The sequence below is a fragment of the Oncorhynchus kisutch genome, linkage group LG1 (genome assembly GCF_002021735.2).
Source record: "Oncorhynchus kisutch isolate 150728-3 linkage group LG1, Okis_V2, whole genome shotgun sequence".
Lineage (NCBI taxonomy): Eukaryota > Metazoa > Chordata > Actinopteri > Salmoniformes > Salmonidae > Oncorhynchus > Oncorhynchus kisutch.
In genome coordinates this window covers 52,122,340-52,149,084 of record NC_034174.2, presented here as the reverse complement: position 1 = coordinate 52,149,084, position 26,745 = coordinate 52,122,340, and the positions used below count along the sequence as shown (strand labels likewise).

General features: G+C 41.9%; 1 protein-coding gene across 1 annotated transcript; it reads left to right on the top strand.

Annotated features, from left to right (window-relative positions):
- Positions 1-1,068: 1,068 nt before the first annotated feature.
- Positions 1,069-25,339, top strand: LOC109891487 (serine incorporator 1). Its single transcript, XM_031826832.1, has 10 exons — positions 1,069-1,504; positions 4,625-4,786; positions 5,476-5,654; positions 8,193-8,272; positions 9,037-9,174; positions 9,658-9,827; positions 19,317-19,407; positions 19,784-19,985; positions 20,362-20,607; positions 22,254-25,339. Exons 1-10 carry the CDS (start codon positions 1,466-1,468, stop codon positions 22,390-22,392), a joined length of 1,446 nt encoding a protein of 481 aa, XP_031682692.1. The 5' UTR covers positions 1,069-1,465; the 3' UTR covers positions 22,393-25,339.
- The last annotated feature ends 1,406 nt before the right edge of the window (positions 25,340-26,745 follow it).

Sequence of the window (26,745 nt, the reverse complement as noted above, 5' to 3'; positions counted from 1 at the left end):
CGTCGAACCTGACAGAGCTTGAGAGGATCTTCAGAGAAGAATAGGAGAAACTCCCCAAATACAGGTGTGCCCAGCTTGTAGCGTCATACCCAAGAAGTCTCGTGGCTGTAATCGCTGCGAAATGTGCTACAACAAAGTACTGAGTTAAGGGTCTGAATAGTTATTATGTAAATTGCGATATTTCCATTTTTATTTATACATTTGCAAAAATTTCTAAAAACCTGTTTTTGCTTTGTCATTATGGGGAATTTGATGTAGATTGATGACGGGGAAAAACTATTTAATCAATTTTAGAATAAGGCTGTAACGTAACAAAATGTGTAAAAAGTCAAGGGGTCTGAATAGTTTCCGAATGCACTGTAGCTATGAGTAACACTTTTTATGAACTTAACGTCATAACAGTGTCATAATATTGGCATAAAATTACTTAAGTGGGTAAGTAGTATTGTTTGGTCAACTTATGTAATTACTACTGTTATAACGATTACAAAATGACACAGCCTTGTCACATAAGATGTCATGACAGGTTTTGACATTTGTTATGTCATGTTTATGACCATGTTGTGACGTACAGTTCAAATGAACTGTTACCAATGAATGGTTCGGGTTCATGAAGGCTAACATGTCATCCTAAAGTTGACAACATATGTTAATTTTTATGTTGTTGTTGTTTTCTCATGGGATGTTGAATGGAAGCTTTATTAGGTCTACAATATATTTAATCAAGATCGTGTAAATTACATCTGACAATTAGCCTCCACAGAGGAAATCATTCATATTTACATTTTATTAATGACAGATTTGTGTTTGTGTAGGTTACTAAATAAAATGTCAACTGTAGCTTAAACTGTATGTTGAGGTTGGAATTCAAACGTTTGATTTTACACCAATATCAGACAGCATTACGGGATGATTCCGATTGCAACAAGGTTCTCTCTAAAGTAAAATGACATTCGAATTCACAGCCACCGCAACATCGACATTGCATCGACTGTACTGATGTTAACGTAATGACATCATCCTGTGTTACGCATAGTAAAAAATAATTCACCGCAAAGAAAGCACGCACCTTGCTATGCGGTATCCTTTAGAGGTCCATACTCTGACGTCCCCCCACTGAAGTTGCCATCTATAACGGTTAAAGTAAAGGTTAAGGTTTGGGTTAGGTAAGGGTTGTTGTTCCGGTTAGGGTTAGGATAATGGTTAAGGTTAGGATTTAGGGTGTGGACGTCCCAAGTATCCCTGTTTGCAGTAACCAAGAAAGCATAGACGATTGCGCGAGTTGAAGAAGTAGGGCTCGCCTGTACTACACGACAACAAAATCGTTTAATTCAAATATTTACCATTTTCAAAAGTTGGTACTCTAATTGTATCTACATTTACAATTCAACCTGGAGGGACAGAAACGTAACGGGTGCCGTTACTGGAAGAAAAGCGCTATAGATTTATCCGAAACTGGAATATTATGGGAGCTGTTTTGGCGGCCTTTTCTGTCGCAAGCTGGGTACGTTTCTTCTCATATGATATCACGAATATATTTGTGCACAAGAACCAGGTTGACATATGTGACAAACAAAGAATGGCATAGTATCTCAATATTCGACTGAACTCATACAAGGTTGTCAGGATGATGTGACGTAAGCAACAGGTCAGAATCATGAGGAGGCGCAAGCGCCTGTCACTCATCTTGAAACGAATTACCTGAACTAGCGGACTCGAATGGTGGTAGCCTATGTGATTGACTAGGACTTGGTTATGTATCTGCTTGTGTGGAAAACAAGGTTTTGATTTGCCTCTGCTTTTGCTCTGGCTTCCTCTGGTCTCCACAAATGTCAGGTCTCAATATGTGTTCACAGTTATAGACTAGAATATACATTTTCATAGGGAAAAGGGAAACAAACTATTTTCCTCTCCCAAGTAGCCCACAATACACACATAGTATGGGTCTACTGTAATTCCTAAAGGGGTAATCATGCTACTAGTAGTCATCTGCTCTACTCATGATTAATTGGATTAACAGTGCTTGCTGCCTTGTCCAAGTCCAAAAACAAAGACCATGGCATGCTTAAACTGTTGCCATAATATGTATGTGGAGCAATATAACCTACATGTAATAACGTACATATAATAGTCTACATGTAATAACTGACATATAATAGTCTACATGGAATAACGTACATATAATAGTCTTTATGTAATAATGTACATAATAGTCTACATGTAATAACGGACATATAATAGTCTACATGGAATAACTTCCCTATAATAGTCTATATGTAATAACGTACATATAATAGTCTACGTGGAATAACGTACATATAATAGTCTACATGGAATAACGAACATATAATAGTCTACATGTAATAACAAACATATAATAGTCTACATGGAATAACTTACATATAATAGTCTACATGGAATAACGTACATATAATAGTCTACATGGAATAACGTACATATAATAGTATACATGGAATAACGTACATATAATAGTCTATATGGAATAACGTACATATAATAGTCTACATGTAATAACGTACATATAATAGTCTACATGTAATAACAGACATATAATAGTCTACATGTAATAACGTACATATAATAGTCTATGTGGAATAACGTACATATAATAGTCTACATGTAATAACGTACATATAATAGTCTACATGTAATAACATACATAATAGTCTACATGTAATAACGTACATATAATAGTCTACGTGGAATAACGTACATATAATAGTCTACATGGAATAACGAACATATAATAGTCTACATGTAATAACAAACATATAATAGTCTACATGGAATAACTTACATATAATAGTCTACATGGAATAACGTACATATAATAGTCTACATGTAATAACATACATAATAGTCTACATGGAATAACGTCCATATAATAGTCTACATGGAATAACGGATATATAATAGTCTACATGGAATAACAGACATATAATAGTCTACATGTAATAACGAATATATTATAGTCTACATGGAATAACGTACATATAATAGTCTACATGTAATAACAGACATATAATAGTCTACATGTAATAAAGAACATATAATAGTCTACATGGAATAACAGACATATAATAGTCTACATGGAATACATGTATCTCTGTCAATCTCATACAGTGTTATCGTCATATTATAGCCTAGACTAGAGACGTCATATTATAGCCTAGACTAGAGACTAGAGCAAAATATGTTATGATGTAACAATAAGAGGACAAAGGGGCATTTGTCCTGCATTGGGCGCAGCTCAGAGATAAGTTATACAGTCGTACTTTATCTCAGACCCAACTAATAAGTGTCGGCCAAGCAACCAAATACACATCCACCACAACGTTGCCATGAATAGTTTCAAAAACATTAGTAGGCCAGGACGTTCAGTAGCTACTCTAGTACATGCCGCTAGACATATGAATTTTAGCTTTGCTGGGGAGTAGTATTGGGATTGAGACAAACGCATACAACAACAAGCCTAATCCAATGCCTTCTGACCTCCATTTTAACTGTCTAGTTATTAGACAGTCAACTTGTGATTCCTGGTTCTTCTCCACATTGACCCAGCTAAAGCAGGTCAAGTTTATGTTAACCACAGGATGGCCTCATCAAATCAAATCAAATTTATTTATATAGCCCTTCTTACATCAGCTGATATCTCAAAGTGCTTTACAGAAACCCAGCCTAAAACCCAAACAGCAAGCAATGCAGGTGTAGAAGCACGGTGGCTAGGAAAAACTCCCTAGAAAGGCCAAAACCTAGAGAGGAACCAGGCTATGAGGGGTGGCCAGTCCTCTTCTGGCTGTGCCGGGTGGAGATTATAACAGAACATGGCCAAGATGTTAAAATGTTCATAAATGACCAGCATGGTCAAATAATAATAATCACAGTAGTTGCCGAGGGTGCAGCAAGTCAGCACCTCAGGAGTAAATGTCAGTTGGCTTTTCATAGCCGATCATTGAGAGTATCTCTACTGCTCCTGCTGTCTCTAGAGAGTTGAAAACAGCAGGTCTGGGACAGGTAGCACATCCGGTGAACAGGTAAGGGTTCTCATCAGTCATGTGTAAAAGATTTGTCTTGCCGGCTTGCCCATATTCTGGCTACCCATGGCTAAGCTGACCTTGTGTCTGTCTGCCTGGGGTATTACGTTGTTTACAAGCTAGTAGGCTACTTAGGGCTGACAGAGTCAGGTGTCTTAAAGGTACAATGCCGTGATGCCTTTGTAATGGTTACTGTAACACTGTTGTATCACTGTTGTGGTGGATTAGACATGTTTGTTGTTTCTCTGTCTTGGTTGAATAAGTAAGTAACAGCAATATCTCGAATTCTCCTAAGTACACTTGATTTTACCCCCACGGTCAAAAAGACAGTTGTTGACTTGTTTTTATTGCGTTTGGATTAGGTTCAGGCCTACCACCACATTGCTGCAGTATGTAGTGTTTCAAGTGCCAAGACGAAGGTTAATCAGTCCATTCAGTGTCTGCACTGACTCTGGCTTGTCCCTAGCTGACCTACAATGTTAGGGGAACGTTTCGCAATGATTTTCCCCTCTATCTACAACCACACAGGAACGTTTGACAATGGTTTTCCCTCCTCTATTTCCCTCTAGGTGCCGTGTCTGTGTAGCAGTGCGACATGCTTGTTGTGCAGATGTTGTCCCCAGAGCAAGAACTCCACGGTAACACGAGTCATCTACGCCTTCATCCTGTTGCTAGGGACCATTATAGCCTGTATCATGCTGTCACCAGGAGTGGATGAGCAGCTAAAAAAGGTAGGAGACGGGCCAATCAATTGAATTCATACACACACTTCCTGAGTGAGACATGGTGTGTGTGTGTGTGTGTGTGTGTGTGTGTGTGTGTGTGTGTGTGTGTGTGTGTGTGTGTGTGTGTGTGTGTGTGTGTGTGTGTGTGTGTGTGTGTGTGTATGTGTGTGTGTGTGTGTGTGTGTGTGTGTGTGTGTGTGTGTGTGTGTGTGTGTGTGTGTGTGTGTGTGTGTGTGAGGTGTTATGGAGACGATGAATCATGCTGTGTCAGTAGATTTTTGTGTATATGGTGAATGATCATTTGTTACTTTAATAATGCTTGAATACATAGGGAGGCTATTGGTGGAAAGAGTCAAGTCTCACATACCTAAAACAGTGGGGGCCTACACACAGAGTTGCAACTTCCAATGCAACCTTACTGTATGTTAAGGTTGCAGTAACATTGCAACTCTGTCTAAATTGAAACATTGACATATATTCATTCCAAATGGGAATGTTGAATGACTATGGTTGGCTACTTATAAATTGTGACAGTTTTGTGGTACAGTACTGATAGTAGCCAACTTGTTGATTTACAGTACCAAAGCAGAAATGTAATGTTATTGAATTGTAGACTCGCACAGCCAGACTATGGAAATGGACAGTAGATAAGACTTACCTGAATGGTTTGTGCCTATGTCCGTCTGTGCCTGTAGATTCCTGGGTTCTGTGAAGACGGAGCAGGCATCAATGGAAACATCAACTGTACGATCTTAGTGGGCTATAAAGCCGTGTACCGGGTGTGCTTCGGAATGAGCATGTGTTTCCTGGCGTTCGCTCTGATCATGATCAACGTGAAGAACAGTCGAGACCCGCGCTCCGCCATCCACAACGGGTACCCACCCCATAACGCAACGCACCCATCAGAAAAATAAAAAAGGGCCCACTTGCTACTTATTACGACATGTAATTAAACTTAAATGCCAACTTTGACTTTAAAGTCAGTATTTCGTTGAATACCTTTTATTAGTAACCTTTTACACTTGTGGGAATTGGTCTATATGGATAGGGCTGAATTGACATGTTTCTTACAGAAGAAATATGGAAAGCCTATGCATAACCATGGTAGCAGTGGTTAGGGAACAGTTTGAGATTATGTTAAAATTATTAGACCAAAGGTGAGGACACAACAGTTCACTTGACACAAGACTGAATCCAAACGTTACACTGTTGATTTTATGTTAAGTTGACATTTCCAGTACTTTTCACCAGTAACATGTTATTCCTGAAAATGTGTGGTAGGTGCAACATAAGACAAAAAAACATGACAAGGGTTAGAGTGAGAGGACTAACCGGTGTCTCCAAGTAGCCACACACCTCTCCAAAGTGTGCACAGTTCCTAAGTCATTGTGATTTTCTGGATTCTTTTCCCTCATTTTGTCTGTCATAGTTGAAGTGTACCTATAATGAAAATTACAGGCCTCTCTCATCTTTTTAAGTGGGAGAACTTGCACAATTGGTGGCTGACTAAATACTTTTTTGCCCCACTTTATGTAAATGTGAAGTGCACATTTGGACTCACGGCTGTTTGGCTTGCTTTTATGACATCAAAGCGGTATTTATTATAATCCTCAACGTCTCATCTTTCAAAATACATTGTCCTCCTTAATTTACAGAATTTCCCAGCATTTACAGACAATAAAGTATGTGCAAGTTTGCCAAACTAGCAGGAGGGATGGGGGGCAACTTCTTGTCGCGTGAGATGTTCAAGTTCAGAACGTCTGTCAGTCAAAACCCACACAGCGCTGTGAAGCGCAGAGCCAGGGCTCTTACGTCATGTATAGCATGTTACTGTACAGCCACTGTGTTCCAATTAAGGTGTTTATGGGGCGGCAGGGTAACCTAGTGGTTAGAGCATTGGCCTAGTAACTGAGAGGTTGCAAGATCAAATCCCCGAGTTGACAAGGTAAAGATTTGTCGTTCTGCCCCTGAACAAGGCAGTAAACCCACTGTTCCTAGACCGTCATTGAAAATAAGAATTTGTTCTTAACTGACTTGCCTAGTTAAATAAAGGTTAAAACTTCTTAGGGGTCAAATCCTTTTAGTGGGAATGATTTGACAACATCCGGTGAAATGGCAGAGCGCCAAATTCAAATTAAATTACTATAAATATTTAACTTTCATGAAATCACAAGTGTAATACATAAAGATTTACTTCTTGTTAATCCAGCCACCATGTCAGATTTCAAAAAGGCTTTACGGCGAAAGCAAACCCTGCGATTATCTGGACAGCGCCCCATAATACAAATGCATGACAAACATTTTTCAACCAGGGAGATGCGACAAGAAAGTCAGAAATAACAATATATATGTCATGCCTTACCTTGAAAGATCTTCTTCTGTTGGCACTCCAAAATGTCCCAGAAAAAATGTCCCAGAAATATCACAAATGGTCCTTTTATTTCGATAAATTGCTTCTTTATATCCCCAAAATGTCCATTTATTTGCACGTTTGATTCAGAAAAACACTGGTTCGCCCAACATGACTACAAATTATCTAATAAATTACCTGTAAACTTGGTCCAAACATTTCAAACAACTTTCCTAATCCAACTTTAGGTATCCTAAAATGTAAATAATCAATAAAATTTAAGACGGAATATACTGTGTTCAATAGCAGATAAAATCAACGTGGAGCGCATGACCTGGAGCGCGCACCAAACTAAAGTACACTTGGCTTGACACTCAGTCTGAACAGCCGTACTTCTTCATTTCTCAAAGGAAAAACATCAACCAATTTCTAAAGACTGTTGACATCTCGTGGAAGCCAAAATAACTACAACCAGGTGCCTCATAAATCTAGTTTCCCATAGAAAACAAATAGAAAACAGTCACCTTAACAACAACAAGATTTGTCCTGGGTTTCGCCTGCCAAATAAGTTCTGTTATACTCACAGACATTGTGTTTTCTATCCAAATCTACCAATTATATGTGTATCCTAGCTTCTGGGCCTGAGGAGCAGGCAGTTTACTTTGGGAACGCTTTTCATCCAGACGTCAAAATACCGCCCCCTATCCCAAAGAAGTTTAAAAAAGTGCCCAGATCTGCCATTTTTAACCCGTATACAGGTACGATTGTAATATGCTACCTCAAAAAAGCATGTACACTGCTTGTAACTTAACAATTCTCATAATGGGGGACTGGTAAGACACTGACAACTTTCAGTCATATGATTATCGCACTGCCGCAACCAAGGGCAATATTAGTGAAATAATCTCATACACAACGGGTCACTCAGCTAACGTGCTTCAGGCCACCGTGCCGAGGAACCCGAGGAGAATAACTGAACTAGAGTTTTCCGTAGCAGCTAGACATCATAAGCCTATTCACGTATATTTACTAGTTGGTAAATTACATCTCTCTCCCCCCCAGGTTTTGGTTCTTTAAGGTGGCTGCCATGGTTGCCGTGACAGTCGGTGCCTTTTACATTCCTGAAGGGCCTTTTACTCGCAGTAAGATTGACACAATTGAAATCCTTTCGGTCATAGATTATTTTGTGATAGTTGATATTTGTATATTATTATGATTTATCAATGCAGCCATGCATACCATGCACAATCAGCATACATGAGTGATATACAATTAGTCTTTGATAATAAAATGTACTGTAATATTAACACTATTAATTATTGATATACACAATGATAACCATGTAATACTAATATTTTTAGAAACTGCTTATTGATACGTGTAATATAATGATGAGGGTCTCCCGATTGGTATCACTACAGACCCGGGTTCTTTCCCAGGCTTTGTCACAACCGGCCGTGACCGGAAGTCCCATAGGGCGGTGAACAATTGGCCCAGCGTTGTCTGGGTTAGGGGAGGGTTTGGCCGTGGGGGCTTTACTTGACTCATCGCGCTCGAGTGACTCCTTCTGGTGAGCCAGACGCCTGCAGGCTGACTTTGGTCATCAGTTGAGCGGTGTTTCCTCCGAAACATTGGTGCGGCTGGATTCCGGTGGGTGTTAAGGAGCGTGGAATGGTGGGTCATGTTTCGCAGGACGCGTGACTCGACCTTCGCCTCTCCCGAGCCCGTTGGAGAGCTGCAGCAATGAGACAAGATCGCATTTGGATTGCAATTGGATATCACGAAATTGGGGAGAAAAGGTGGTAAAAAAAGTATAATTAATTTCTTTCTTTTTTTAAGTGTCATGTGATGATGGTCTCTATCTGTGTGTGTGTGTCTGTGTGTGTGCGTGCGTGCGTGTGTGTAGCGTGGTTTGTGGTGGGTACCTGTGGGGCGTTCTGCTTCATCCTGATCCAGCTGGTTCTGCTGGTGGACTTTGCCCACTCCTGGAATGAATCCTGGGTGGACAACATGGAGAGAGGGAACTCCAGGGGCTGGTACGCAGGTGAGTCTTCCTGGCAAATCAAATCCACTTTTAAATCCACTTACGATCGCAACACACTTAGTAAACAGTAAAGCAATAAAATGAAAGAGGGGGTGAAAAGAACATAAACATAAACACACACACACTCAAACAGTCAGAATGATTAGCCAAATTAATGATGTTTTGGTGATAAGGAATGCTGATGGGAGGTTTAATTTGATGTTTTAGCAGGTATTCACCTTTTTTTTAAGTAAGTGATATCAATTCACCAGAATTGGTAACTACCTGGTACCAAATAGCACATAACAGTAATTATTTAAATGATTCCAAAAGAGTAATGACTGTATTAAGTAAATACCAGCTAAATAAATGGTAACCGTAACATACAGTAAGTGCAGGTGTCAATAGTGCTCACACTCTATATAATGCTCTTAGACAGAATATGTTCTGCTTCATAATAACAACGCAACTTGAATCTGATTCGGTCTATCCTCTCGTCTCTAGCCTTGCTCGCTGTAACTGGACTCAACTACGTCATGGCCTTTATCGTTATCATCCTGATGTACATGTTCTACACTCGGTCAGAGGGCTGTCTACTCAACAAGTTCTTCATCAGCTTCAACTTGCTCCTCTGTGCCGTAGCCTCTGTTGTGTCTGTCATGCCCAGAGTACAGGTGAGCCCTAATTCAACAGATAGGACAATTAGAGTGTAAAATAGGGACCTTGTAACAGTCACAAGGACAAAAAAAATCAGCACGAGGTAGAGGTGGAAATTAGTGTTGTATTTATTTAGACAGCGCTGGTGATGACGGTGATCAATTCACAAGTAGATATATTTACAAATATCTGACTTCAAAATGTCAGTATTGAAAAAGAAAAAAGCCTCCTATCAGACATAACCTGTCCTAAGCATAAAGAAACAGGTGGGGTCTACTACACTCAGTTACATCCTACCCAAACGAATTGTCAAACAGAACTGACCAGAACATACCCAAGCGGGCACTTACAGTGCCTTCAGAAAGTATTCACGCCCCTTGACTTTTCCCACATTTTGTTGTGTTACAGCCTGAATTTAAAATGTATTAAATGTAGATTATTTTGTCACTGGCCTAGAACACAATACATCATAATGTCATTTGTACAAAAAATGAAAAGCTGAAATAACTTGAGTCAAGTATTCAACCCATTGTTGTGGCAAGCCTAAATAAGTTCAAGAGTAAACATGTGCTTAATAGGGGGGCAAAGGTGCAGGTCGGCAGGCAGGCAGGCTCAGGGTCAGGGGCAAGCAGAGTGGTCAGGCAGGCGGGCTCGGAGTCAGGACATGCAAGGGTCAAAAACCAGGAGGGCGAGAAAAGAGAGACTGGAAAAAACAGGAGCTGAGACACAAAACACTGGTTGACTTGAACAAACAAGACGAACTGGCAACAGACAAACAGAGAATGGGAGAAAAAGGGCTGAAAGGTGTGATGTATACAAAGGGTACGAGCTGCACCCTGGACGTAGGCTGAAACCAACCCACCACCTCTTTCACCTTCTCGGGATCCATCGTTGACACTCCCAGCAGAGATGATGTAGCCCAGAAAGGGAATGGTGGAGCGATGGAGCTCGCACTTTTCCGCCTTAACAAACAACTGGTTCTCCAGAAGGCGTGGGAGAAGACGAGGATGTCATCAATGTAGACGAAGGTGAACTGGTTCAGCATGTCGCGGAGAACGTCATTCATCAGAGCCTGGAACACGGCAGGGGCGTTGGTGAGGCCAAAGGGCATGACCAGATATTCGTAGTGGCCGCTGGCTGTGTTGAAGGCGGTCTTCCACTCATCCCACTCTCGTATCCACACCACGTGGTAGCCGTTACGTAGATCCAGCTTGGAGAACCCAGTGGCCCCCTGGAGCAGCTCGAAGGCAGAGGAAAAGAGTGGTAGCGAATAATGGTTCTTTACAGTGATGTCACTGAGCCCCGGTAGTCAATGCACGGACGCAGGGTTCTTCTTCGTGGAGATGAAGGACAAGACAGCGGGAGAGGAAGAGGGATGGATAATTCCAGTAGCTAGGGAGTGCCCAATGTAGTCCTCCATAGCCTTGGAGGCGAGTACAGATGCCCCTGGGGCGGCGTGGTGCTATGGAGAAGGTCAATCCCGAAGACATAGGGGCGGTGCGGCAGAAGGGATATGGCCCGGGACTTGCTGAACACCTCCCGGAGATCCTGGTACTCCGCGGGAATGGCGGAGAGATCCGGAACCACCTCAGAGGGCCCAAGAAGACGTCCCGGGGCTGTTTGCGCCGACTTCAGACAATTGAACAACAACAAAAAATATTTCACCTTTATTTAACCGAGTAGGCCAGTTGAGAACATTTTCTCATTTTCAACTTCGACCTGGCCAAGATAAAGAAAAGCAGTGCAACACAAACAACAACACAGAGATACACATAAACAAAAGTACAGTCAATAAAACAATAGAAAAATCTCTATACAGTGTGTGCAAATGAGGTCAAATTAGGGAGGTAAGGAAATAAATAAGCTGTAGTGGCGAAGTAATTACAATTTAGCAATTAATCACTGGAGTGATAGATGTGCAGAAGATTAATGTGCAAGTAGAGATACTGGGGTGCAAAGGAGCAAAACAAATAAATAACAATATGGGGATGAGGTAGTTGGAATATCTGTGAGCTGCTCTGACAGCTGATGCTTCAGTGATTTTTGCAATTCGTTCCAGTCATTGGCAGCAGAGAACTGGAAGGAAAGGCGACCAAAGGAGGAATTGGCTTTGGGTGTGACCAGTGAAATATATCTGCTGGAGCGTGTGCTATGGGTGGGTGCTGTTATGGTGAACAGTGAGCTTAGATTTTTTTTTAATTTTTTTATTTTACCTTTATTTAACCAGGTAGGCAAGTTGAGAACAAGTTCTCATTTACAATTGCGACCTGGCCAAGATAAAGCAAAGCAGTTCGACAGATAAAACGACACAGAGTTACACATGGAGTAAAAACAAACATACAGTCAATAATGCAGTATAAACAAGTCTATATACAATGTGAGCAAATGAGGTGAGAAGGGAGGTAAAGGCAAAAAAGGCCAAGATGGCAAAGTAAATACAATATAGCAAGTAAAATACTGGAATGGTAGTTTTGCAATGGAAGAATGTGCAAAGTAGAAATAAAAAAATAATGGGGTGCAAAGGAGCAAAATAAATAAATAAATTAAAATTAAATACAGTTGGGAAAGAGGTAGTTGTTTGGGCTAAATTATAGGTGGGCTATGTACAGGTGCAGTAATCTGTGAGCTGCTCTGACAGTTGGTGCTTAAAGCTAGTGAGGGAGATAAGTGTTTCCAGTTTCAGAGATTTTTGTAGTTCGTTCCAGTCATTGGCAGCAGAGAACTGGAAGGAGAGGCGGCCAAAGAAAGAATTGGTTTTGGGGGTGACTAGAGAGATATACCTGCTGGAGCGTGTGCTACAGGTGGGAGATGCTATGGTGACCAGCGAGCTGAGATAAGGGGGGACTTTACCTAGGAGTGTCTTGTAGATGACATGGAGCCAGTGGGTTTGGCGACGAGTATGAAGCGAGGGCCAGCCAACGAGAGCGTACAGGTCGCAATGGTGGGTAGTATATGGGGCTTTGGTGATAAAACGGATTGCACTGTGATAGACTGCATCCAATTTGTTGAGTAGGGTATTGGAGGCTATTTTGTAAATGACATCGCCAAAGTCGAGGATTGGTAGGATGGTCAGTTTTACAAGGGTATGTTTGGCAGCATGAGTGAAGGATGCTTTGTTGCGAAATAGGAAGCCAATTCTAGATTTAACTTTGGATTGGAGATGTTTGATATGGGTCTGGAAGGAGAGTTTACAATCTAACCAGACACCTAAGTATTTGTAGTTGTCCACGTATTCTAAGTCAGAGCCGTCCAGAGTAGTGATGTTGGACAGGCGGGTAGGTGCAGGCAGCGATCGGTTGAAGAGCATGCATTTAGTTTTACTTGCATTCAAGAGCAATTGGAGGCCACGGAAGGAGAGTTGTATGGCATTGAAGCTTGCCTGGAGGGTTGTTAACACAGTGTCCAGAGAAGGGCCGGAAGTATACAGAATGGTGTCGTCTGCGTAGAGGTGGATCAGGGACTCACCAGCAGCAAGAGCGACCTCATTGATGTATACAGAGAAGAGAGTCGGTCCAAGAATTGAACCCTGTGGCACCCCCATAGAGACTGCCAGAGGTCCGGACAGCAGACCCTCCGATTTGACACACTGAACTCTATCAGATAAGGCGGGGCTTTACCTAGCAAAGACTTATAGATGACCTGGAGCCAGTGGGTTTGGCGACGAATATGAAGCGAGGGCCAGCCAATGAGAGCATACAGGTCGTCGTCACGGCTCTCATCGTAATGAGGATCGGACAAAAACGCAGCATGGTAAGTGTTCATGATTCTTTATTAACCAAAACACTTGAACAAAATAACAAAGTGAAAAAACCTAAAAAGTTCTGTAAGGTGCATAAACTATACAGAAAACAACTACCCACAAAACACAGGAGGGAAAAAGGCTGCCTAAGTATGATTCCCAATCAGAGAACACGATAGACAGCTGTCTCTGATTGGGAATCCTACTTAGGCAGCCTTTTTTCCTTTTGTATTTGTGGGTCGTTGTCTTCACGGAGCTTCATGTTCGTTTTTGTTAATTATTGTTGGCGACATTTAAAGAAATAAAGAGAAAATGTACGCTCACCACGCTGCACCTTGGTCCGGTCATTTTCAAGACAGCGATTGTGACAGTCGCAGTGGTGGGTAGTATATGGGGCATTGGTGACAAAACGGATGTCACTGTGATAGACTGCATCCAGTTTGCTGAGTAGAGTGTTGGAGGCTATTTTGTAAATGACATCACCGAAGTCAAGGATCGGTAGGATAGTCAGTTTTACGAGGGTATGTTTGGCAGCATGAGTGAAGGATGCTTTGTTTTGCGAAATAGGAAGCCGATTCTAGATTTAATTTTGGATTGGAGATGCTTAATGTGAGTCTGGAAGGGGAGTTTACAGTCTAACCAGACACTTAGGTATTTGTAGTTGTCCACATATTGTAAGTCAGAACCGTCTAGAGTAGTGATGCTGGACAGGCGAGCAGGTGCGGGCAGCGATAGGTTGAAGAGCATGTATTTAGTTTCACTTGCAATTAAGAGCAGATGGAGGCCACGGAAGGAGAGTTGTATGGCATTGAAGCTCATCTGGAGGTTAGTTAATACAGTGTCCAAAGAAGGCCAGAAGTATACAGAATGGTGTTGTCTGCGTAGAGGTGGATCAGAGGATAACCAGCAGCAAAAGCGACATCATTGATGTATACAGAGAAAAGAGTTGGCCCGAGATTTTAACCCTGTGGCACCCCCATAGAGAATGCCAGAGGTCCGTACAACAGGCCCTCCGATTTGACACACTGAACTCTGTCTGAGAAGTAGTTGGTGAGCCAGGAGAGGCAGTCATTTGAGAAACCAAGGCTGTTGAGTCTGACGATAAGAATGTGGTTATTGACAGACTCGAAAGCCTTGGCCAGGTCAATGAATACGGCTGCACAGTATTGTCTTTTATCGATGGCGGTTATGATATCGTTTAGGACCTTGAGCGTGGCTGAGGTGCACCCATGACCAGCTCGCAAACCAGATTGCATCGCGGAGAAGGTAATGTGGGATTCGAAATGGTCGGTGATCTGTTTGTTCACTTGGCTTTTGAAGACCTTAGAAAGGCAGGATAGGATAGATATAGGTCTGTAACAGCTTGGGTCTAGAGTGTCTCCCCCTTTGAAGAGGGGGATGACCGTGGCAGCTTTCCAGTCTTTGAGGATCTTAGAAGATACAAAAGAGAGGTTGAACAGGCTAGTAATAGGGGTTGCAATTGCGGCAGATCATTTTAGAAAGAGAGGATCCAGATTGTCTAGCCCGGCTGATTTGTAGGGGTCCAGATTTTGCAACTCTTTCAGAACATCAGCTATCTGGATTTGGGTGAAGGAGAAATGGGGAGGCTTGGGCAAGTTGCTGTGGGGGTGCAGGGCTGTTGACCAGGGTAGGGGTAGCCAGGTCGAAAGCATGGCCAGCCGTAGAAAAATGCTTATTGAAATTCTCAATTATCGTGGATTTATCGGTGGTGACAGTGTTTCCTAGCCTCAGTGCAGTGGGCAGCTGGGAGGAGGGGCTCTTATTCTCAACAGACTTTACAGTGTCCCAGAACGTTTGGGAATTTGTGCTACAGGATGCAAATTTCTGTTTGAAAAAGCTAGCCTTTGCTTTCCTAACTGCCTGTGTATATTGTGTCCTAACTTCCCTGAAAAGTTGCATATCTGGGGGGCTATTTGATGCTAATGGAGTACACCACAGGATGTTTTTGTGCTGGTCAAGGGCAGTCAGGTCTGGAGTGAACCAAGGGCTATATCTGTTCCTGGTTCTACATTTTTTGAATGGGTCATGCTTATTTAAGATGGTGAGGAAAGCACTTTTAAAGAATAACCAGGCATCCTCTACTGACGGAATGAGGTCAATATCCTTCCAGGATACCCGGGCCAGGTCGATTAGAAAGGCCTGCTCGCTGAAGTGTTTTAGGGAGCGTTTGACAGTGATGAGGGGTGGACGTTTGACCGCAGACCCATTACGGACGCAGGCAATGAGGCAGTGGTCGCTGAGATCCTGGTTGAAGACAGCAGAGGTGTATTTAGAGGGCAGATTGGTCAGGAGGATATCTATGAGGGTGCCCGTGTTTACGGGGCGTGGCAGAACGGACTCCAGCCCATTATGTCACCCATAGACCAGTTGAGTGGGTTGTGTCGCTGTAGCCAGTAGAATCCCAAAACAGTGGGGATTTGGGGGGACTTGATGAGCAGGAACTGAATGGTCTCACTGTGATTCCCTGACACACATAGGTTGATGGGAGTGGTGTTATGTGTGACCCGACCTAAAGAGCACCTGTCCAATGCTCTAACATCCACGGGAATGGAGAGTGGCTGAGTGGGGATGTTCAGCTCAGAAGCCAGAGTGGCGTCCAAAAAGCTCTCATCGTCCCCGGAGTCAATGAGGACCCGGTGAGATTTGGACTGGTTTCCCCACAGCAGAATGACATGAAAAGGGGTACGAGTAAGGGAAGCAGAAAAGTTCCCCACATGGCCCACCAGAGTACTCTCTCCTACCTGTGAGCCTGGTCTTTTACCTGGCACGAAGACACAAAATGACCAAAAGTCCCGTAATACAGACAGCTCCTTGTGCTGATCCGGTGTTGCCACTCCGCTGGTGACAGCCCAGCCCTGTCTAGTTGCATGGGCTCGGGAAACAGTGCCTCAGCCCTCCTCGGTGACTCTCGAGGAAGGTCGGGAAATCTTGGGTCCTCTCGGCCACGGGACTGTCGGGGACTTCCGGGATGACTCGGAGGTGTGGTGGAATCCCTGGACGTGCGAGTGAAATCAAATTTCCTCTCCATCCGTCGTTCCCGCAATTGGCCATCAATGCGGATGGTCAAAGCGATGAGGGAGTCAAAATCTGTGGGTAACATCCGAGCCGCAAGCTCGTCCTTAACCTCCTCCAAGACGACGTGGAGGAACATGTCGAACAATGCTTCCGGGTTCCACGCACTCTCTGCTGCCAACGTACGGAAATCCACCTCATAGTCGGCCACAGTGCGGGCGTCCTGCTGGAGCTGGATTAGCTTCCGGGCAGCTTCTTTCCCGGAGAACGGGGCATCAACGACCTTCCTCACCTCTTCTACGAACCCCTCCAGGCTCGAGCATATGACCGGCTGCTGTGCCCATACGGCGGTAGCCCAGTTGAGAGCCCTTACAGACAACCGTGTTATGAGGTAGGCTATTTTGGAGCGATCCGAGGGGAAGGAGGAGGGCTGAATCTCGAAAATGAGGGCACACTGAGCTAGAAATGCCCGACAAGTGCTCGGCTCTCCATTAAAGCGTTCTGGAGGAGGTAATTGGAGCTCCCGGGAAGGTGGAGTGGCCGGGTGGGGCGGCGCTGCTAACCGCCAAGTTGCTGAGTGGCGGTGGGGTTACCACTGTGGCAGGCTGCCCCCCAGACGACCCACGGAATTGCTCTAACAGCATGTCCAACGCCTGGGCATGGCGCTCAGCCAACGTTTGGACCCCCTCCATCAGCCCACGAAGCAATACCTCGTACCTACCAATGGAGGCTCTTTGGGAGGAGATGGCATTGTGCAGCTGGTCCGGGTGTGCTGGGTCAGTCATGGCCAGTTCGTACTATCAGGGTTGAAGGTAAGACCGAGATGCAGACCACGTTGAATCAACAATAGATTAATATTCTTACAGGAGTAGGCAATAGACAGGTCAAGGCAGGCAGGGGTCAGTAAAACCAGAGACAAATACAATACAACACAATGTTGAGTGCTGCTCTCTATATTTTCAAGCATAGTGGTGGCTGCATTATGTTATGGGTATGCTTGCAATCGTTAAGGACTGGGGAATTTTTCATCATAAAAAATAAGCGTGTTGTAGTTAAGCACAGACAAAATCCTAGAGGAAAAGCTGGTTCAGTCGGCTTTCCACATTTCCACAAAGAATTCACCTTTCTGCAGTAAAATAACCTAAAACACGAGGCCAAATCTACACAGGAGCTTACCAAGAAGACAATGAATGGCCTGAGTGGCCAAGTTACAGTTTTGACTTAAATCTGTTTGAAAATCTATGGCAAGACTTCAAAATGGTTGACTAGCAATGATCAACAACCAATTTGACAGAGTTTGAAGAATGTTGAAAAGAATAATGGGCAAATATTGTACAATCCAGGTGTGCATAGCCCTTAGAGACTTACCCAAAAAGAGTCAAAGCTGGAATCGCTCCCAATGGAGATTCTAACATGTATTGACTCAGGGCTGTTAATACTTATGTAAATGAGATATTTCTGTATTTCTATTTCAATACATTTGCCAAAAATTCTAAAAACATGTTTTCACTGTGTCATTATGGGATATCGTGTGTAGATGGGTGTGAAAAATAATACATGTAATCCATTTAGAATTCAGTCTTTAACACAACAAAGTGTAGAAGGAGTCAAGGGTTATGAATACTTTCTAAAGGCACTGTAAATACCATAAGCCACACCTATCCTGGCACGCAGGCCAGGTACATCTATGCGCGCTTAAGCGCATGTGCTCACACAAGATTAGACAAAACAGGGAAACCAGACGTGTTCCAAACAAAGATAATTAAGAAATTGCCAGAAAACTGGTAAATAGAATGAAATAAACCTAAGCTTCTCCATCAAAAGTGTTGCACAGTTATTGAGCGCTCCAAACAACGTTTCCACTACGAGAATGAGAATGGTAAATGAATAATATTATATTCAATGTATTAGCAGAAGTCACCATAACCAAACATTCTAGATTACTGGGGAAATGCGGGGATTAACAGTAACTTCAATACTGAGTATATATTTAACGGGGAATTGATAAACAAAGGGCACACCATTGACACAAAGAATGCTCACTGATTTGGTGGGTGCTTATATTTGTCCTATTTCACACATGTACAAGGGTGTATTAATACACGTGTGAATTGGATATCCCAACTCTCCCTATTATCATCGGCAACCCTGGAGCAATTAGGCCTAAGTGCCTTGCTCAAGGGCACATCAACAGATTTTTTACCTTGCCAGCTTAGAGATTTGAACTTGCAACCTTTTAGGTTACTGGCCCAATGCTCAAACCACTTTGCTACCCTGCCACCCATTTGCAAGAGTCAGTGTGCATCTAGTGGAGAGACGTGGCTAAACTAAGTTTCAAATCATATTCAGTTGATTCTGAGTTGTGACCAACTTTGTGATGCAAGGTGCAGCCACAGCCTAATTTAAATGATCAAAAATGTCACAGTGGGCCTAGTACAGCTTAAAGTACATCCTAAAATGTAATGTGGTCAAGAACAAATCCAGGCCCTAATTATAACACACGTCTGCCAGTAGCGGCTGATGATTTAAAAACTTGTGGCTGTTAACAGATGAAAAGTATAAAAATATATATTTATTACAAGGAGGATTTTTAAATATGTTTTTATTGTTGTTTTAAAACGGAGGTCCATCCTCCCTTTGCTACGTGGAGAAACCCCCACTGAGGCCTAGTCAGACAGTATTTCCATGTTTGGTATCCCTTTGTAAATCACAGTTACTTTGTTTGTTTTTTTAGGAATCCCAGCCCCGATCTGGTCTACTCCAGTCCTCCATCATGACCATGTACACCATGTATCTGACCTGGTCTGCAATGACCAACGAGCCTGGTCAGAGCCACTGTTATACAAGCTGCTGACCTAACAGCACTGCCTCCCTGACTTGTTCATCTATGTTCATTATTCATTAATACCAAATAAATTAACAGTTCATTGTTCATATATCTAACCATTTAAATGCAATCATATTCATAATTATTGGGAACGATCAAATAGCTTCTCAGTCAGACTGACATCCTTTGAAACATTTGCCCATGAATTGCAAACACATCGCCATTCTCCACGCTAAATGCAAATGTATTTGTTCAGCTCGAGTTAAACTCAAAGGTCACCACCCCTTCTTAAAAAAAGTAATTATTAATATTAAAATATAAACTAAAGAAATAATAAGAAAATATATATATATATTTTTAAATTTCCCTCTTAGACCGGACATGCAACCCCAGCCTGCTGAGCATCTTCCAGCAGACACTGGTGCCCACGCTGGCCCCTCTGGAGATTAAGAACCAGACGGCTGTGGTGATCATCGGCACCGAGGAGCCCATCCTGTCCTCTCCCTATCTGCAGTGGTGGGACGCCCAGAGCATCGTGGGATTGGCCATCTTCGTTCTATGCATCCTCTACTCCAGGTATGATTGGTCAGCAAGGCAGACCTTGGTACAGCTATAGCACATAGTGGTTAGGGAAATATAAGTAATGTCAATTTGTTGTTGCTACACAGTATCAGTGGATTTGGTGACTGGTGACCCCCCCCCCCCCCCCCCCCCCGTTCATGGAATTAGAATAGCAGTTTGAGCATTCTGAAGGGCTTTATCAATCCAATCCATGATTGTGACTTTTTAATCTAATATCTTTGGTTATACTTCATTATAACTTTATTGAATAATTATACATGCTTATACATATTTACAAATGCTTATAAATGCTTTCAAAGTTATTATAAATGTTAGAATTTCTCATGAATTGTAATTCTTATAATGATTGTAAATGCTCACGTCCTTGTAGCATCCGCTCATCCAACACCAGCCAGGTGAACAAGTTGACCATGGCCTCCAACGACACGGTGACCCTGGAGGAGAGTAACGCAGGCACACCGGACGAAGAGGTGGGAGGGACGGGTACGGGGAGGAATGGACCCGGGCGTGTGGAGGACAACGAGAGGGACATGGTCCAGTACAGCTATTCCTTCTTCCACTTCATGCTCTTCCTGGCTTCGCTCTACATCATGATGACTCTCACCAACTGGTATAGGTCAGTAAGGCCAAACTACACAGATTACCAACGTCGTGAAGTGCTACGTCTGAAAACGTTACTAGCTGTCAAGTCCTTGCTTCCTTCGCCCTTGTTTCCTTCGCCCTTGTTTCCTTAATTCCCCCTTGAGGATTTGTTCTTGACAGACCTTGGAGAGGATCCAAGGTCCCTCCCTCACACATCCTTCTCCAATGAGCTTTAAAAGTAATTGAGGAAATAAGGACGGAGGAAGTATTTGACAGCTAGTAACATTTTCAGACACAGCCATGGTGTCAAGTTTGGTTATGCAGATTTGGATTGGAGTGAAGTTGACTTCCAAATAAAATTCAATAAAATGTTATTGGTCACATACACGTGTTTAGCAGATGTTATTGCAGGTGTAGTGAAATGCTTGTGCTTCTAGTTCCGACAGTGCAACAGTATCTAACAAGCAATATCGAACAATTTCACAACATATACCAAATACACACAAATCTAAGTAAAGGAATGCAATTAAGAATATATAAATATATGGATGAGCAATGTCAGAGTGGCATAGACTAAGATACAGTAGAATAGTATAGAATACAGTATATACACTACCGTTCAAAAGTTTAGGGTCACTTACAAATTTCCTTGTTTTTGAAAGAAAAGCACATTTTCTGTCCATTAAAAAAACATCAAATTAATCAGAAATACAGTGTAGACATTGTTAATGTTGTAAATTACTATTGTAGCTGCAAATGGTTAATTTCTTATGGAATATCTGCATTGGTGTTCAGAGGCCCATTATCAGCAACCATCACTCCTGTGTTCCAATGGCACGTTGTGTTAGCTAATCCGAGTTTATCATTTTAAAAGGCTAATTGATCATTAGAAAATTAGCAATTATGTTAGCACAGCTGAAAACGGTTGTCCTGCTTAAAGAAGCAATAAAACTGGCGTTAGACTAGTTGAGTATCTGGAGCATCAGCATTTGTGGGTTCGATTACAGGCTCAAAATGGCCAGACACAAAGACCTTTCTTCTGAAACTCGTCAGTCTATTCTTGTTCTGAGAAATGAGGGCTATTCCATGCGAGAAATTGCCAAGAAACTGATCTCGTACAACGCTGTGTACTACTACCTTCACAGAACAGAGCAAACTGTCTCTAACCAGAATAGAAAGAGGGGTGGGTGGCCCCGGTGCACATCTGAGCAAGAGGACAAGTACATTAGAGTGTCTAGTTTGAGAAACAGACGCCTCACAAGTCCTCAACTGGCAGCTTCATTAAATAATACCCGCAAAACACCCATCTCAACGTCAACAGTGAAGAGGCGACTCCGGGATGCTGGCCTTCTAGGCAGAGTTCCTCTGTCAAGTGTTTGTGTTCTTTTGCCCATCTTAATCTTTTCTTTTTATTGGCCAGTCTGAGATATGGGTTTTTCTTTGCACCTCTGCCTAGAAGGCCAGCATCCCGGAGTCGCCTCTTCACATCATTCATAGTTCAACATTTAAACTCTCTCACGCAACACAAGGCAGCTCTAGCTCTCTAACATGAAAGTGACCGCAAAGCAACACAGCAATGCTGCAACGCAATACTTCAACCATAGATATTTCTCTTAAAGATCCACACCATTACATTTGTTCAGATATTAATATAGAAATCTTACTTTTTTTCCTATACAGTCCTAATGCAGAATACAATGCCATGACCAGCAAGTGGCCGGCGGTTTGGGTGAAGATCAGCTCCAGTTGGGTGTGTCTCACCCTCTATGTCTGGACCCTGGTCGCCCCCATGATACTCATCAACCGGGACTTTAGCTGAAAAGGTTTCCGCTAACGCAGTATTCTTCTTTCACTTTCCTTATCTTGATTCCTGATTTTGCTTCGTTTTTTTACGTTTTACATAAACATTGACCTTATTGCCTACTGTACATTTCACGTGATTTTCAGTCATAATGGACTGTGTTGTTTTGTGTATTAGATGTTGATGGTTTTTCATAAAAATATCTCTTTAGTTAGCGTTTTAGATCTATTACAGTAGATAGATTCACACATGAACCTGGTGTTAAATCTCCAGCCTTGTGGTACATTTTACATTTTATGCAATTTGGGACCAAACGCAGGGATAGTTGACCTTCATGTCAAAGGAACATCATTCATTTAAAAAAATGTCCTTTATCTCATGGCAAGAAAAGTATGTTAACCCTTTGGAATTACCTGGATTTCAGCATAAATTGATCATCAAATTTGATCTGATCTTCATCTAAGTCACAACAATAGACAAACATAGTGTGCTTAAACTAATAACACACAAATTATTCTATTTTTTGTCTATATTGAATACATCATTTAAACATTCACAGTATAGGTTGGGAAAAGTATGTGAACCCCTAGGCTAATAACTTCTCCAAAAGATAATTGGAGGTAGCTAACCTGGAGTCCAATCAATGAGATGATATTGAAGATGTTGGTTAGAGCTGCCTTGCCCTATAAAAAACCCTCACAAAATGTGAGTTTGCTATTCACAAGAAGCATTGCCTTATGTGAACCATGCCCCTAACAAGAGAGAATTCAGAAGACATAAGATTAAGAATTGTTGACTTGCATAAAGCTGGAACAAAAGTATCTCTAAAAGCCTTGATGTCCATCAATCCACAGTAAGACAAATTGTCTATACATGGAGAAAATGTAGCGCTGTTGCTACTCTCCCTAGGAGTGGCTGTCCTGCAAAGATGACTGCAAGAGCACAGTGCAGAATGCTCAATGAGGTTAAGAAGAATCCTAGAGTGTCAGCTAAAGACTTACAGAAATCTCTGGAACATGCTAACATCTCTGTTGACGAGTCTACGACACGTAAAACACTAAACAAGAATGTTGTTCATGGGAGGACACCACGGAAGAAGCCACTGCTGTCCAAAAAAACATTGCTGCACATCTGAAGTTTGCAAAAGTGCACCTGGATGTTCCACAGCGCGACTGGCAAAATATTCTGTGGACAGATGATACTACAGTTGAGTTGTTTGGGCCTGGACAACTTGCTATCATCAACAGCCAAATGAATTCCCAAGTTTATCAATACATTTTGCAGGAGAATGTTAGCCTATCTGTCCTCCAATTGAAGCTCAACAGAAGTTGGGTGATGAAACAGGACAATGACTCAAAACACATAAGTAAATCAACAACAGAATGGCTTCAACAGAAGAAAATATGCCTTCTGGAGTGGCCCAGTCAGAGTCCTGACCTCAACCCGATTGAGATGCTGTGGCATGACCTCAAGAAAGCAATTCACACCAGACATCCCAAGAATATTGCTGAACCCAAACAGTTTTGTAAAGAGGTGGTCCAAAATTCCTCCTGACCGTTGTGCAACTACAGAAAACATTTGGTTGAGGTTATTGCTGCCAAAGGAGGGTCAACCAGTTATTAAATCCAAGTGTTCACATACTTTTTCCATCCTGCACTGTGTATGTTTATGCGGTGTGTTCAAATAAAGACATGATAATGTAGAATTGTTTGTGTGTTATTAGTTTAAGCAGACTGTGTTTGTCTATTGTGACCTGGATGAAGATCAGATCAAATTGTATGACCAATTTATGCAGAAATCCAGGTATTTCCAAAGGGTTCACATACTTTTTCTTGCCACTGTATGTCTATGGATGTTATATTCCTGCATTATGGGAAATGTTGGGTTAACAATAGACTCAAACTACGAATCTGACCAGTCCTGACCCTCTCCAAGTACCATAAGTGGTGTAAGGAGAATGAAAAAAATATTGTTCAACCAATGTTATATTTGGCCCACAAATATTTAGCATTTATAATCACATCTATTGACTATGTCACAATTATTGCTTGATATCTGAGTTCAATTCTTATTTTCAAAAGCATTATTCCCTTTTCTGTTATATTTATCTTTGTGTTTGAAGAAGCTGCTTAGTATGACCTTTGGTGACATGATGTTCGGTAACTGTTTTGTTTGCACTTATACCCTCAAAGTTTTCAGTCTTACAGATGCTTATTTAATTGTAGCCAACACTGTTCAGTCGTAATTGAATTTGCATAGGTTTATCCTTACATTATTTGATATTGTAGTAAGCTGCTATGCCTTCCAATGCCTTACATATCTGTTAATGTTTGTGTATTTTGAATTGAAATCATCACAAAATAAGAGAGCTTAGCAATCAGTGTTTGAAAAATGCGTTTTTGGAAAGCGATCCACAATCTTACTTAAATGATTTATGCTTCTGCCAAATATTTGTGTTATCTTATCATGTTCGTGTCTTGGAGATTGAATGTAATTGACTGAATCAATAATGCTTACTGAAGGAATTTAAGCATATTTTGAAATGCATGTGCAGTATCTACAACAAAAATTTGTTTTTAAATATAGGCCTCTACAAGCCATCTAGGTATGTTTTTGCAATTTATGCTTTGCATTTAGGCCTAAGGTTCAGTTCCAAATGGACATACATTATGTCATATTCACATACCACAAAATGTTACCGGATATTTAGTAAATATGACATAATTAGAATGACCGCAAATACAAAGATGCACTTGATCGGAGCACGATGGTTTATAGATTAACACTGCCATTGTGATATTGATGAAAATGTATCATAAGTATTTAATTTCATTCTGAGACCAAAACCTTCTGTAAGCTGTAGTTGTGATGAGAGTCTGCTTATGGAACCTGCTTCAGTTCCCATTGAACCACAACTGTTTGGAAAGTCTTGTACAATAAATAAAAATAAAGTTTATTACAAATGTTTGGTGCAACTGTGAGTTATATTTGAGGCGGCATGCAGCCTAGTGATTAGAGCGTAGGGCCAGTAACCGAAAGGTTGTTGGATCGAATCCCCGAGCTGACAAGGTAAAAAAATCTGTTGTTCTTCCCTGAGCAAGGCAGTTAACCCACTGTTCCCCAGTTGGCCGTCATTGCAAATAAGAATTTGTTCTTAACTGACTTGCCTAGTTAAATCAAGGTTAAATTAAAAATATATACTACATATACTATATAATATATACTACATACTATGACTGTGTCACGCCCTGATCTGTTTCACCTGTCCTTGTGATTGTCTCCACCTCCTCCATGTGTCGCTGATTTTCCCCAGTGTATTTATTTCTGTGTTTCCTGTCTCTGTGCCAGTTCATCTTGTATGTTTTTCCAAGTCAACCAGGGTTTTTCTGTTCTCCTGCTTTTTTCTATTCTCCTTTTTCTAGTCCTCCCGGTTTTGACCCTTGCCTGTTTCTGGACTCTGTACCCGCCTGCCTTGACCACGAGCCTGTCTGCTACTCTGTACCTCCTGGACTATGATCTGGTTTTGACCTTTTTCCTGTCCACGACCATTCTCTTGCCTACTTTTGGATTAATAAACATTGTAAGACTCCAACCATCTGCCTCCTGTGTCTGCATCTGGGTCTTGCCTTGTGCCATAATAGACTGTCTAGCAACAAGAGAATTACGAGTAACTAACGCTGACTGTAATTCTCTATCAACAAAGCAGGACATCTTCTCAATGATCAGGGCCCGTATTCATTAAGTGCTAATCTAGGATCAGTTTAGCCTTTTAGATCATCTGATCATAGATCAGCACTCAGACTCACGTCATCATTTCCCATCTTTTGAGGATGAATAGAGCGAATGAAATAAACAAAAACAAGGTTAAAGACATCAAACTACTGAACGTACAAAAATAATAATGCTACAAACTTGAGCGGTAATATCCTTCTATACATCCTTTGACTATGCCTTAGCATTCTGGTTGTACAACTGATGTACAACCCATCCTCACAATGGTCGTGATACATCTGGTGTTTTTGCAGACATCACATAACTATTGTATCACAACCATTGTGTCAAATGCTTTGTACAACCTGAGTGTGTCAGTTGTACAACCTGAGTGTGTCAGTTGTACAATTTGAGTATACACTAGGCCTATGGGCTGTGACCACACTCTCCGAGGGTGTCTCGGGGACAAAAAACAAAAAAACATTTCCTATTCACACATTGGTATAATACACACTTGTACATGCGTGAAATAGGACAAATATAAGCACCCACAAAAGTATTATTATTATGTGCCTATGATATCTGACAGTGTGAACACTCTCTCCACGGCACCTGAACTCTGAGACGTAGTCCTCCGTGGTGGGACTCAGTTTGAGGAAG